Genomic DNA, 15,463 nt, shown 5'->3' with positions numbered 1-15,463 from the left:
CTTTGGTTTTCCAGTACTGCTGCAGACAGGCTTTACAGAAGCTGTGACTACATGACAGAACAACTGGGTCCTTGAAGATGTCAGTGCACACAGGACAGGATATATCCTCTTCTAGCTTTGAAGCCATTTTCCCCGAGTAAATATAAATCTGCTGCGAGCTACTCTCTCGTTGTAACTTTTCCCCAAACTTTACTTTCACTTTCAGGAGTTTGGCAAAACTAGTCAGTTTCTGAGTCCTCTTGTTGTTTTAAGCGATGTATGTAAGCATTGTAACCTCTCCAACGTCTTTATGAAAACATTTATGTCCAGTTTGAGTGTTTTTATTTGATTCTCACCTGCTAGAACATTTGTAGAGGTGTAACGTGGAACAAAGTTGCCGTCTGTCACTGAGCTTCACTTCCTCATAGCCAGTTTCCACTATAACGCTGTCAGTGTTGGCTCCTCCCAGCTTCTCTCTCACACTCTCTGCTCAACCCCGTCCCCTCTCTCCCTCTGTGTCTGCAGATTGAGTGTTTTTAATAGATTCTCACCTAACCTGCTGGAGCAGTTTTGTGACGGTGTGACGGGGAACACAGCAGCCACCCTTCACTGAGCTTCACCTCCTCCTTCAGAAAAGGAGAGTGAGAGGGAGGGATCTGGAGGAGCAGGGAGCTGATTGGTCAGTCTCACAACAGTCCACCAATAAACAGTTCTTTAGTGCCTCCTAGTCTTGAGGATCAGAAGTCAAAGTACCTGAATGAGTGAGCTCTAACTTACAGTCATAAACAGGCTTCATGTCAGTGTTTTTCCTCCACTATCTACATACATTTTGTTCTGATCTTATTCCTTCTGATTTTCAGTGACATTATCTATATATCTATTATCTATCTATATATAATATACAGCCGCGTAAAAAATTAAGAGACCACTTCAAAATTATCAGTTTCTCTGGTTTTACTATTTATTGGTATGTGTTAAAGTAAAATGTATATTTTAGTTTTATTCTATAACCTACTGGCAACATTCCTACCAAATTTCAAATCAAAATATTGTCATTTAGATCATTTATTTGCAGAAAAATGACAATTGGTCAAAATAGCAAAAAAGATGCAGTGTCTTCAGATCTCGAATAATGCAAAGAAAACAAGCTCATATTCATTTTTAAACTACACAATACTAATGCTTTAACTTAGGAAGAGTTCAGAAATCAATATTTGGTGGAATAACCTTGATTTAAAATCACAACTTTCATGTGTCTTGGCATGCTCTCCACCAGTCTTTCACATTGCCGTTGGGTGACTTTATGCTACTCCTGGCGCAAGAATTCAAGCAGCTCGGCTTCTTTTCATGGCTTGTGACCATCCATCTTCCTCTTGATCACATTTCAGAGTTTTTTTTATGGGATTCAGGTCTCGAAATTGGGCTGGCCATGACAGGGTCCTGATCTGGTGATACTCCATCCACACCTTTACTGGCCTGGCTGTGTGGCATGGAGCATTGCCCTGCTGGAAAAAACACTTCTCAGAGTTGGGGAACATTGTCAGAGCAAAAGGAAGCAAGTTTTTCTTCTGGGACAACGTTGTACTTTGCCTGGCTGAGGTTTGTAAAAGACCATAAGGATTGAACCAAAGCGGACTGGAAGGTCTCCTAGTTCGTCTTCTCTGATGAGTCCAATTTTCAGCTTTGCCCAACACATGGTCGTCTGATGGTTAGACGGAGACCTGGAGAGGCCTACAAGCCACAGAGTCTTGCACCTACTGTGAAATTGGACTCATCAGAGATGACGAACTAGGAGACCCTCCAGTCGGCTTTGGTTCAATCCTTATGGTCTTTTACAAACCTCAGCCAGGCAAAGCACAACGTTGTCCCGGAAGAAAAACTTGCTTCCTTTTGCTCTGACAATGTTCCCCAACTCTGAGAAGTGTTTTTTCCAGCAGGGCAATGCTCCATGCCACACAGCCAGGCCAGTAAAGGTGTGGATGGAGTATCACCAGATCAGGACCCTGTCATGGCCAGCCCAATTTCGAGACCTGAATCCCATAAAAAAAACTCTGAAATGTGATCAAGAGGAAGATGGATGGTCACAAGCCATGAAAAGAAGCCGAGCTGCTTGAATTCATGCGCCAGGAGTAGCATAAAGTCACCCAACGGCAATGTGAAAGACTGGTGGAGAGCATGCCAAGACACATGAAAGTTGTGATTTTAAATCAAGGTTATTCCACCAAATATTGATTTCTGAACTCTTCCTAAGTTAAAGCATTAGTATTGTGTAGTTTAAAAATGAATATGAGCTTGTTTTCTTTGCATTATTCGACATCTGAAGACACTGCATCTTTTTTGCTATTTTGACCAATTGTCATTTTTCTGCAAATAAATGATCTAAATGACAATATTTTTATTTGAAATTTGGTAGGAATGTTGCCAGTAGGTTATAGAATAAAACAAAAATGTACATTTTACTTTAACACATACCAATAAATAGTAAAACCAGAGAAACTGATAATTTTGAAGTGGTCTCTTAATTTTTTCCGCGGCTGTATATACCGTCCCAGTCAAAAGTTTGGACGCACCTTTCAGTGTTTTCTCTACTTTTATTATTTTCTACATTGTAGATTAATACTGAAGACATTTAAACTGGGAAAGAACACATATGGAATGATGTACTAAACAAAAAAAAAGTGTTATCTACCATGTAGAAAATAATAAAAGTGAAGAAAAAACTTCTCAAAAAATGAGAAGGTGTGTCAAACTTTTGTCTGGTACTGTATATATAGTACTGTGGGTTACATATCACAGGGGGAGGGAATCAAAGACTATCTGAGTCCATGCTAGTGTCTTATTGCTGTCGTATTGACCTGTATGCTCAGCTCTGTTACATATTAACCCATAGTTACAGAGGCTGGAACCATAAACATTGAGTTCAGAGTCTTTTCTACCACAGGCAGTGACTGGTAGTTAGATAGCATAGTGTTTGAGTTTGTGTGTGCACTTGTGTGTGCGCGCATGTGAGTATGCACATTGTTGCAACCCTGGCTCGTAGGGAAGCAACATTATGAAAAAACAAAACCAAAACCTTAATTTTTATTATTCTAAATTATAACACAGGGGAAAAGGGTAGGTTGAGTGAATATTATTCATATTATTATACAGGGGAAAATAATAGGTGGAGTGTGAACTGCATGTCCTGCCACCAGGTAAGCATCTGCAGAGTGTGTGTTAGAGAGTGTGAGAGGGGTGTGGGAAGTTCTTAAAGGCATCCCGCATGAACTCGAACTAGCAAACTCCTCTTCTCTACACATCCTAAGTTTAACAATGCAACCACTTCCTTAGTGTAACAGTGCAAACACTTCCTTAGTGTAACAGTGTAAACCTTCCCTTAGTATTACAGTTTAAACCTTCCCTTAGTGTGTGTGTGTGTGTGTGTGTGTGTGTGTGTGTGTGTGTGTGTGTGTGTGTGTGTGTGTGTGTGTGTCTGTGTGTGTGTCTGTGTGTGTGTGGGTGTGTCTCTGTGTGTGTGTGTGTGTGTGTGTGTGTGTGTGTGTGTGTGTTTGTGTTCTCCTCAGGTGGCAGGGCTCTGAGGGGTTTGTCTCTGCTCATGAGCTGCTGACTGTGGGCTGCAGAGACTGGGAGTTCTTCCACACCAGTGAAGGTTCCTTCCTCATCTATTCCAGCGCCACCTCAGTGCTCTCCAAAGTGTTCAGGCTCAAGACCTACTGAACACCAGACTGACACTGACAGGCTCAAGATCTACTGAAGACCAGACTGACACTGACAGGCTCAAGACCTACTGAAGACCAGACTGACACTGACAGGCTCAAGACCTACTAAAGACAAGACTGACAGGCTCAAGACCTACTGAAGATCAGACTGACAGGCTCAAGACCTACTAAACAACAGACTGACAGGCTCAAGACCTACTGAAGACCAGACTGACAGGCTTAAGACCTACTGAAGACCAGACTGACAGGCTCAAGACCTACTAAAGACCAGACTGACACTGACAGGCTCAAGACCTACTGAAGACCAGACTGACAGGCTCAAGACCTACTGAACACCAGACTGACAGGCTCAAGACCTAATGAAGACCAGACTGACAGAATCAAGACCTACTAAAGACCAGACTGACAGACTCAAGACCTACTGAAGACCAGACTGACAGGCTCAAGACCTACTGAACACCAGACTGACAGGCTCAAGACCTACTGAAGACCAGACTGACAGGCTCAAGACCTACTGAAGACCAGACTGACAGAATCAAGACCTACTGAAGACCAGACTGACAGGCTCAAGACCTACTGAAGACCAGACTGACAGAATCAAGACCTACTAAACACCAGACTGACAGACTCAAGATTTACTGACAGGCTCAAGCAGTACCGGTTCTTTCAACACGCACACTACGCACGTTGCGTAGGGCCCCGCAAATGTATTATTTATAATAAAGGCCCCGTGGGGGAAAAAAAAAAAACGTGACAACGTAACTGTCCGTCGCGGACGTCAGATAGCTACCCATGCGCATCATTAGTGTAGAAAGATGAAGCGGAGCTATCCCTCGGGGAATGAAAAAAGGAAGGGGAAGGAACTTTGAAAATGAACTGCGGGAGCAGCAGTCAGGTAAAGCCTTTAACTCTCCTCTCCTGGTGGGAGAGAGGGAGGGACAGTCCGTGTTAGACCTACATCAACAGGGCGGTGAGCCCTTGGGGATCCCCGGTCTCTGTGTGCGTCTTGCTAGCTTCTATAATTTTAGTTGTAGCCTTGTATAGTTACAACTGCACTTAACAAAATCGAAACTTTGGAAAGTAATGGATACATATTGACTAAGATTGAAGTTTGTTTGCTTGGATAGCCCACAGGCAAATATAGACGCAGATACGATTTATTCTTGGTGAATAAATAAAACTTGTGAAATATTATGACAATGGTGCTAAATAATAAACACTTTTTAATAGAGTGAGATGATCATACCGAGAAATATCAAACTGTTGCTTGAAGTATTGGTTTGATGTTTCGAGGTTAGTACGTTGTTTATTATGGCATTTTACTCTCCTTTCATTTTATAAAGACACGGTCATTGTAAATCGAAAACATGTCGTTTTGTTAAGCTCAAGTCTTCTCACGACTCAATTTGTTTGCCTAGCAACCACTTCAACAGAAAACGGACAATATGGATCTGCTAAATAAAATGGTTTTAATTCCAAGTGATTCAGAGTTTGTAGTCTTTCTATAACAAATAGTTGCTTCTTCTGAGAACCTTGGCATATTTTCACTGGACCATTGAAGATTTGAAAGTTACAACCAATGTGTGTGTTTTCATGTTAGCATGGGAGCTGGTAAATTAACTGTTGATTGTAAATAGGCTGCCTTTTAAAGATTTTTTAGGTCTTTGTGTTTTTTCTCTCAGTGTTCACACTTTTCTGCTGATTTGGTCTGTATTTATTCTGAGTTGGATCAACAGGTGGCGATATGCAATATATTTAAAGGGGGGATGAGTGGAAGCACTGGGTGTCAGGTGCGACAGTTGAAAATTTTGGGGGTTCAGTTAGGAGGGCCCCTTGGCAGAATTTTGCCTAGGGCCCCATGGAGGTCTGAACCTGCTCTGGGCTCAAGACTTACTAAAGAGCGGACCTACAGACTTAAAGGTGCATTAAGGATTAATAGCTATTCGCTAAAGGTATGCTAGCAGCTAAAATGAACGAAATCTCTTGAAATGTGCTGACTTTGACATTATGACAAACTAATTACTCAACAACTGTCCTTACACAGTCAAACATCAATCATGTGCAACACAAGACTAAGCAAGACGCCAAATAAGCTACTTACTAGATCGGCAGAAGGTAATCAAAGTCAGGTCGGCGGGCATCGGCAGGCAAAACTACAGAAGGCAGTTATATGCCTATCGACCCTGCTATGCCATTGGCACGGACGCAATTCTCCATATTAAAAGTCATTGTAGTGCCCCAATTTTTTTTAAGCTGTTATTTTAAGGTTAAACTGCTTATCCTAACCCTAATCCTGAAGCATAATTGTTGCATATTGTGCCTTTAAGGCCAGGTTAAGACCAGACATATTGTGTGACCCAAATACAGACTGTGTCAGATAACATTTGAAGAAAAGAAGACATGAATGACACATAAGGCCAATATTTTTGGTAAAGGACTTGTAAGTTTGAAACACTTATTATCACTCTGTAAAATGAATAGAAAGGACATTTTATAAATGTGTGTGAATCATGTCTGTAAATATAATCACCACAATGTTAAACTGTAGTGCACTTTGTGAATACACGTATATTATATTCATTTTCTAAATCATTTTCTGATGTGCACGTGCAGGATCCATCTTCTAAGTGCTCTGCTTTGGCAGCTGTGTACTGGACAAAGTCATGTTGTAGTATCTCATATTCAAGCTATTCAATCCATACCAGGTCAATTCAGAACAAATTCTGTTTTACATTTTGATTTCATTTTTATATTCTGCTGTCCAATGTCAAAAAGTAAATCATCTGTAGGTTTTTAAAAAAATGTCATATGTTCAGCTGTTGTGACGTCATGCACTTTTACAGTGTTATGAACTTTGACCTTCACTCGTGGACGTCTGTCTTTCACCCAGCATATTGCTACTTCACATAGCATCACTGTTTTATTAAACTATTTATTAATAATTACACTGAATGTATTCATTTCAGATTGTTGCATTTTAAAATGTGTTATAAAAATATACTATATATTCAAATGATTTTCAGTTTGCAGTCAGTAAATGATCAACAACACCATTGATGACTATTTAATGACTGCAAACAGAAATGTATTTAAATACAGCCGCGGAAAAAATTAAGAGACCACTTCAAAATTATCAGTTTCTCTGGTTTTACTATGTATTGGTATGTGTTAAAGTAAAATGTACATTTTTGTTTTATTCTATAACCTACTGGCAACATTCCTACCAAATTTCAAATAAAAATATTGTCATTTAGATCATTTATTTGCAGAAAAATGACAATTGGTCAAAATAGCAAAAAAGATGTAGTGTCTTCAGATCTCGAATAATGCAAAGAAAACAAGCTCATATTAATTTTTAAACTACACAATACTAATGCTTTAACTTAGGAAGAGTTCAGAAATCAATATTTGGTGGAATAACCTTGATTTAAAATCACAACTTTCATGTGTCTTGGCATGCTCTCCACCAGTCTTTCACATTGCCGTTGGGTGACTTTATGCTACTCCTGGCGCAAGAATTCAAGCAGCTCGGCTTCTTTTCATGGCTTGTGACCATCCATCTTCCTCTTGATCACATTTCAGAGTTTTTTTTATGGGATTCAGGTCTCGAAATTGGGCTGTCCATGACAGGGTCCTGATCTGGTGATACTCCATCCACACCTTTACTGGCCTGGCTGTGTGGCATGGAGCATTGCCCTGCTGGAAAAAACACTTCTCAGAGTTGGGGAACATTGTCAGAGCAAAAGGAAGCAAGTTTTTCTTCGTCTGACCATCAGACGACCATGTGTTGGGCAAAGCTGAAAATTGGACTCATCAGAGAAGACGAACTAGGAGACCCTCCAGTCCGCTTTGGTTCAATCCTTATGGTCTTTTACAAACCTCAGCCAGGCAAAGTACAACGTTGTCCCGGAAGAAAAACTTGCTTCCTTTTGCTCTGACAATGTTCCCCAATTCTGAGAAGTGTTTTTTCCAGCAAGGCAATGCTCCATGCCACACAGCCAGGTCAGTAAAGGTGTGGATGGAGTATCACCAGATCAGGACCCTGTCATGGCCAGCCCAATTTCGAGACCTGAATCCCATAAAAAAACTCTGAAATGTGATCAAGAGGAAGATGGATGGTCACAAGCCATGAAAAGAAGTCGAGCTGCTTGAATTCTTGCGCCAGGAGTAGCATAAAGTCACCCAACGGCAATGTGAAAGACTGGTGGAGAGCATGCCAAGACACATGAAAGTTGTGATTTTAAATCAAGGTTATTCCACCAAATATTGATTTCTGAACTCTTCCTAAGTTAAAGCATTAGTATTGTGTAGTTTAAAAATGAATATGAGCTTGTTTTCTTTGCATTATTCGAGATCTGAAGACACTGCATCTTTTTTGCTATTTTGACCAATTGTCATTTTTCTGCAAATAAATGATCTAAATGACAATATTTTGATTTGAAATTTGGTAGGAATGTTGCCAGTAGGTTATAGAATAAAACAAAAATGTACATTTTACTTTAACACATACCAATAAATAGTAAAACCAGAGAAACTGATAATTTTGAAGTGGTCTCTTAATTTTTTCCGCGGCTGTATATCAAATATGATCCATACATTTACTCATAAGCTTAATATGTACATATTTGTGGTTATAGATCAGACATGAATTACAATCAGTTACCATATCTTTCAGTAAAAAGCTTCAAGTCTCTTCAGTTTTTCAGCAGTCCTGCGTAGGTTTATCTTTCATTTCCAAGATCACACCTGCAGGCACTACACTGCACCTGCCAGTAGGGGCACTGTTGGCATTCAGCACTTAACCTGATGTGCTGGATAAATACCCAGACTAAAGCCTTATGCACAATTCTCCATGATGAAACCACAACAAATAAACACCTGGCTGAACTCAGAACTCATCTATTGATTACCTGAGGACACCATTTCTGATCAGGAGCTTTGGAAAGCATCAGTATGCAGGAGGTTGCTACTTTTTCAACAGTGGGGTTATGCTAGATGAGGTCAATGGGGTTATGCTGGATGAAGACAGTGTGGTTATGCTGGATGAGGTCAGTGAGGTTATGCTGGATTAGCTCAGTGGGGTTATGCTGGATTAGGTCAGTGTGGTTATGCTGGATGAAGACAGTGGGGTTATGCTGGATGAAGATTAAAGGATATCGTGTTGAAAAGTTTTGCCACAAGATCCCATTTGTCAGCATCAGTGTCTATTAGGCCACAGCTCTAAGCAGATGACATAAAACATGAAAGACAATTTTGGCCAATTTTATTTTATTTTTGTACAGCGACAAAACATTAAAATTGTCTCAAGGTGCATCCTTCATGAAAAAATAAAATAAAATAATTATATGAATGACAAACCCATTCAAACTGATCAGACTAACAAAGCTGAGCTGCTTCACTGTTTCAGGACCTCAGAGTCTGATCAGACTAATGAAGCTGAAGCTGAGCTGCTCCACTGTTTCAGGACCTCAGAGTCTGATCAGACTAATGAAGCTGAAGCTGAGCTGCTCCACTGTTTCAGGACCTCAGGACCTCAGAGTGATCAGAATAATGAAGCTGAAGCTGAGCTGGTCCACTGTTTTTGGACATTGGTTATTCAAAAGGTTGTTGGTAAACTATGTATAAATTCACCAACTTCAGTTAGTGTTTGGAAATTAAAGTAAAATATTATTCTCTTTAGATAATCATGATGAATTAAACTGTACACTCAACACAACCCATGCGCTTAAATGTGTTACATATCTGTTCCATCATCTACCTATGGGTATTCTTCAGGCAGTAGCCACAGAACAGGTCATCAGAAATCATAATGCATGAAGACATTTTAACACAATGAACAAGTCATTATTAACCTGGCTAGAGGAAAATACATCATCTCTTGCTGTGCTGCTCTACTTTCACTAAAGCTCTCACTGGTAACATCGTCAGAGGAAAGAGTTTACAGCCAATAGCAAAGTATGGAAACACTCTCTCAGTGAAAGTGTGTGTGACAGTGTGTAGGTGTGTGCTATTATCAGGGTCAGAGAATGACAGCTCTCCTCTATCCCAGTCCAGCTGCACTCTGATCCTCTGGAGTTTCTGCTTCACTGTGAGGAGAGTGTCAGGCTGTGGTGTAAAGCGTGCTCCATATTCACCATCTGCATAATACACATACCACAGTCCACTCATGGAGGAATAGTCTCCCTTCCTCTGGAGAGACTCTGACATCACACCCACAAACCACAATGTGTTCTCTCCAACCTCCACATCCCAGCAGTGAGTCCCTGAGTTAAAGCCCTCAGAGCCCAGGACACTGTAATACTCATCAAATCTCTCTGGGTTATCAGGAAGCTGCTGTGTCTCACCCTCTCTCACACTGGTCAGATCCTCGGACAGGGTGAGTTGTGGTTGTGCAGTGTTGGGATCCAGAGTCACAGGAGCTGCAGAGTGAGAAACACAAATGGTTTAGGTGAAAAGAACACACACAAATAAAAACATGCACATATACAAACTAGAGGTCATTATCTGTATCTGTATTTGTATCTGTTAAACCAACAAAATGATTTGTCTTTGTGTCTGGATTCAGATAGAAGGCCAGAAGTGGGTGTGGCTTATGCTGGAAGTCATGTTAAATCAGACCCATGTTGTATTTTCTATTCTAATATTCATTGATAATGCAATTTATATGCTTTCAAAGCATCCCATTGATTTTATTTTTTTTATTATCTTATTAATTATGAAAATATATTTTCACACCCTCATACTGTACTTTTCATTCCTCTTTTTATTTCTATTTTAACTGAACTCAGTTTTATGAACTGTCTGAACCCCCCAGCTTGTCCAAATGTCTGTGGCACAGTGAACCACATCACCCTTCATGCTTAACATCTTTAACTGCTTTAACATCACAGTACAGGTTTGGTCCAACTGTACATGAGAAATGCATGCGTGAGGGTACCCTGTAGCATGGTGCAGTGACAGTTAGGAGCTTAAGGAAACCTGTGTCTTCAACAACTGAGTAGGGCAAGAGGTCCTGGCAAATCATTTCACCCAAAGTTTCTGTAATCTGCTTGGCAGTCGGGTTGTCTGTGTATGGTGTTTTTGAATTGAACACAGCCGTTATTGGTGGTTGTGGCTGTGTATTATCCACTGCTGGGGGGTCCTGGGCAGACATGGTCACAATGGGATGTTTGAGATGCATATGGGGAGTTCTGTGTGTGTGCGTGTGTGTGTGTGTGTGTGTGTGTGTGTGTGTATATAGGTGTCTGTTTGTCTCTATGGTCTGTATAGCTCTAGTAGGGGAGATTTGTGTGTCTGTGTGTGTCTGTATGTGTATGCACGCTTGTGTGTCGGTGCATATGTGTGTGTGTGTATGTCTCTCTGTGTTTGCATGTGTAGAGCTGTGTGTGTGTATGTATCTGCTGGTCTAGACCAGAAGCAGAGATGCTATTAGCTCTATTAGGTGAGGTGTCTGTCTGTGTGTGTGTGTGTGTGTGTGTGTGTGTGTGTGTGTGTATGTGTGTATGTGTGTGTGTGTGTTTGTGTGTGTGTGTGTGTGTGTGTATGTGTGTCGAATGTGCTTTCAATGAATCTGAACAGTGGTGTATCATCCATTCCACTAAAATCAATGTATGCCCCTTCTCTGTGTGTGTGTGTGTGTGTGTGTGTGTGTGTGTGTGTGTGTGTGTGTGTGTTTGTCTGTTTTAGTCAGTACTCACCGTATTGCACAATCTCCTGCATCTTCTCCCAGACTCTGAACTTCAGGTTGCCCAGGTGTTTTGCCACATTGATCAGAGCTCCTGAAACCCTCTCTGGATCCTGCAGTGTGCACTGGGCTCTGGAATAAAATTCAGTAGTCAGTGCTGTAATGGGTTCGGGCTCAGAAACTTTGAGAAGAAAGAGACAGATCACTCACCTCTCCACTGTGCTCTTGTAGTTCTGGAAAAACACCAAAGAACAAAATATGTAAACATTGCATTAAAGTAACAGTATGCAACAATTATACTTCAGGATTAGTGTAAGGATAAGCAGTTTTACCTTACAATAACATCTGGAAAAAAAATTAATATGGAGAATCGCCTCCGTGCCATTGCCATACCAGGGTCCGTGGGCGTATTACTGCTAAATGTAGGTTTGCCTGAAGCCGTCTTGCTTCCTACTGTCTGCCAAACCAGTAAGTAGCTTATTTGCTGTCTTGCTTTGTCTTGTGTTTCACTTGCTTGTTGTTTGACTGTGTTAGGACAGTTGTTGAGTAACTAGTTTGTCATAATGTTAAAGTTAGCACATTTCGAAAGAGATTTCGTTAGTTTTAGCTGCTAGCATATCGTTAGCGAATAGCAATTGATATGGAATGCTACTTTAACACTTGACATTTAATTATCCTATATTAACCACTTAAAGCAGCGATAAGGAGTTGTGATCCAAAACTAGCAAGCTAACTATCTAAAGCAGAGGTCTTCAACGCCAAATTATTTCATCTGAAGCATTTTTTCCCTCTTCCAAAAATGTAAAACATCCAATAGGCCACATAAACATAAACAGAACGTATAAATGGCTTTCTATTCGTTAAAAATAAAAAAATAGGCTACCTATGAGTCTTCATGCGATCATTTGATCACCATGGCAACGTAAACACTTAACTACATTTAGCTATCTGGTGCCAAAACACGTTGCCTGCCATCACCATACAATTTGAAATAATGGATTGTTTTGTAAATTCTCGGAACAAAAGCTCCACATTAGACACCATTGATGGCGGTTCAGATGATCTACCTAAAGAGGATGCCAACACCCCTTCCATGAACAGCCAAAAGCAAACGGGAGAAGAGACGTAAATATTCAGAGAATTATCTTAAGTTTGGCTTCACCTACAAAGAGACTGATGGTGACGAATAACTAGTGTGCGAATAACTAGTGTTTCTCTTCCGTGCTATCAAAAGAAACTATGAAACCATCAAAGCTGCAACGACACTTAAAGACAACCCGTGCTCACTTGAAAGATAAAAACATTTAATATATACCGTTTAAAATCTTTTTAGGACCAGCAGACCTTGATGAGACAATCAGCCAACATGTGCGAGCTAGCTTTAAAAGCCTCTTATCAAGTTGCATTACGTGTTGCTCAGACCAAGAAGCCATACATAATTGCGGAACCTTTAATATTGCCAGCAGCTAGTGATATGCGCAAAACAATGTTTGGGAAGGATGAGTACATAAAAAAACTGAAAAGCATCCCAATGCCCGTCCTATTGAAGAATTGGCAGCTGATATGAGGGCACTTCTGGTCGCAAAACTCCTAAAGGCAGATTATTTTGCACTTCAATTAGATAATCCCCCAATGTGTCAAACGACGCTCAGCTTTTAGCTTTTTTTGTGATTTGTCGACCAAAATGAGATGCAGGAGAAATTTCTATTCTGTAAGCAGCTGCCTGGACGTTAAGCAAGTTCAGAGATTTTCAAAGTGATCAACATTTTTTTTCGTGAACATTATATACCCGGGCCACAAACGGTGCAAGAGCCATGTATGACGCACTGCATTCTTCATAGGGAGAATGTTGTTGACAAAGACATGAGTGATGAATTATCAACGTCAGATCTTTCACTAGGTATGAGATATGTCATCCATACTTAAGCTTCTCAAGCTACTCAATTCTTTGTCCCTCCCTAATTGAATACAGAGTGATGGCTAACTGTAAGTGAAAATAAATGTCAATAATAAACAGAATAAATTAAACGAGTTGTGTGTCACAGACAATGTGTAATTCTGTTCACACGTGTGAAGGGGAGTGTGTGTGTGTGAGTGTGTGTGTGTGTGTGTGTGACTGATACTTAGTTCCAAACAAAATATATGAATATCAGGCCCAAATTTGGGGCGCGGGGTGGGGGTCTCTGCTTAGAGTCTCTCTCAGCCAAGGGGTCCTTGGGGTGAAAAAGGTTGATCTAAAGGCATGCAAAAACCTTGCCCAGTTGACACTGATAAAAGCTTGCCAACACACTAACTGGTGTCTCTTGGCAGTAATGCTGGCAATGTCATGCTGTGTGGGTGTTCCAGCCCGGTACACAGAACTACATAGGGCCTATCCTGGATGGCTAGTGGGAAAGACACAGACATTCACATGACCATATGCTATCAAAAAGGAATTTGAGGATGGTACCAAAACTAGTTGCCTATAAAACCACACCTCAGAAAAGTGTCAAATTGTTGCCTAGTGTTACTTTAAAGGAAACATAAGCAAATTACTTATGTCAATAATGCTTCCAGGATCTAAACACTACCATTAATTAATATAGGAAGTTATATAAAAAACAGGAACTTTTAAATCAGTAATTTGCCATCTTCATGATTAAGAGTGTTGGTTTGTCAGATTATAAACTACTACAGAACCTGTAATCCTGAGTGTTAGGTTAACATAATGCATAGGTTTTCATATATAATATTATCATTTCCATACATACAGTGTATACTGTACATCTGTTTTCTTTGTGGATCAGAAAAGATTTACTCCTGTTAATGACTGTCAATGACACTTCTTTAGGAAAAAAGAAAAACAGGACCGGTTCTTACCTGCAGGAATGTGATGTCATCATTTATCAACTCCTCCTCTATGGCTCTGATTGTGTCTGAAAGAGATGAGATCTCTCTGCTCATCTTCTCAATCTTCTCCTTCATCATCTGACTCTTCTGCTCCTCTTCCTCCCTCAGTGCAGCTATCCTGGCTGCCTCTTCATCTCGTAGAAACTGGTGCAGCTTCTTGAACTCCTCCTTGATCTGTTTCTCTGTGTGCTGGGTCTGAGTCTGGATGATTACACACAGTAATGAAAAAGTATTGTTTTCTTGTTGCTGAAATGGAAACTCTGTTGTCTAATCTGGTCCATAGCTCACCTTAATGTGTTCTGATGTTTGGTCCCAGATGAGTTTAACTTCTTCAAAGGTCTTGAAATTATTTCTTAGAGGCTCCAGTTTGATCCTGAGTTCCTCCTGAAATACACACACACTGTACTGGGTAACAACTACTGCGGTAAACACAGGTGTAAAGATTTGCACTCAACTGGTGCTGACATTGAGTAGTTATGGAGGCATGCATCTGCATATTTAATTCCTTATTAATTCTTCATAGAACCAATTTTGTTTAAGCATCATTAAACAGGAGCATTCCTACCTTAATATCTTGTGCAGCCTCATCAATGGGACTGAAGTTGTGACTTTTGTGTGTTTTTGAGTCTCGACACACCACACACACAGGCTGCTTATCATCCAGACAGAAGAGCTTTAGTTTCTCACTGTGCAGACTGCAGAGCACCTCAGACCCTGCTGAAGCTCTCTGACTTCCCTGCTGTGCAAAGGTCTCACACAGGTTCTTTAAGTGGAGGTTAAGGGGAGGATGTTCCCTTGATGATCTCCTCCTGCAGACTGGACATTCCCTTGATGTTTTGGTTTTCCAGAACTGCTGCAGACAAGCTTTACACACACTGTGACTGCATGAGAGGACAACAGGATCCTTAAAGATGTCACAGCACACAAGACAAGAGAAATCCTCTTCAGAGAAAGGTTTCGATGCCATAGTCTTGTTACCGGAGGACTCTCTTTTGCAATGGCTGCTAACTCAGTTTGCTTTCACTTTCGAGTTCACGGTTTGAAAACCACGTCAGTCTCTGAACAGGAATACACAACATACTAAAGTCACAAGACTGCCAGCCTCATATTCATGTTTTTGAAACCAGAATGGTTGGTTTGTTTGTTGAGTGTAAAAGTACACCAGAGAACTCCTACCTGTTTAAAGTTCGCT

General features: G+C 40.6%; 1 protein-coding gene across 1 annotated transcript in view; it reads right to left on the bottom strand.

Moving 5' to 3' along the window:
* The window catches only part of LOC308365957 (E3 ubiquitin-protein ligase TRIM35-like), a gene marked incomplete at both ends in the record, with an annotated part of 28,237 nt that extends 12,999 nt beyond the window's left edge, over positions 1-15,238 (bottom strand). The window contains 6 exons of the mRNA XM_080839592.1: positions 9,581-10,117; positions 11,396-11,514; positions 11,593-11,615; positions 14,242-14,472; positions 14,560-14,655; positions 14,837-15,238. Of these exons, the coding sequence (XP_080695718.1) occupies positions 9,581-10,117; positions 11,396-11,514; positions 11,593-11,615; positions 14,242-14,472; positions 14,560-14,655; positions 14,837-15,238 (1,408 nt within the window). The remainder of the gene's footprint in view (positions 1-9,580; positions 10,118-11,395; positions 11,515-11,592; positions 11,616-14,241; positions 14,473-14,559; positions 14,656-14,836) is intronic.
* Between the last annotated feature and the right edge of the window lie 225 nt (positions 15,239-15,463).

The sequence above is a fragment of the Sprattus sprattus genome (genome assembly GCF_963457725.1).
Source record: "Sprattus sprattus genome assembly, chromosome: 5".
NCBI classification, from domain to species: domain Eukaryota; kingdom Metazoa; phylum Chordata; class Actinopteri; order Clupeiformes; family Clupeidae; genus Sprattus; species Sprattus sprattus.
This window is presented reverse-complemented; position numbering and strand designations above follow the sequence as displayed.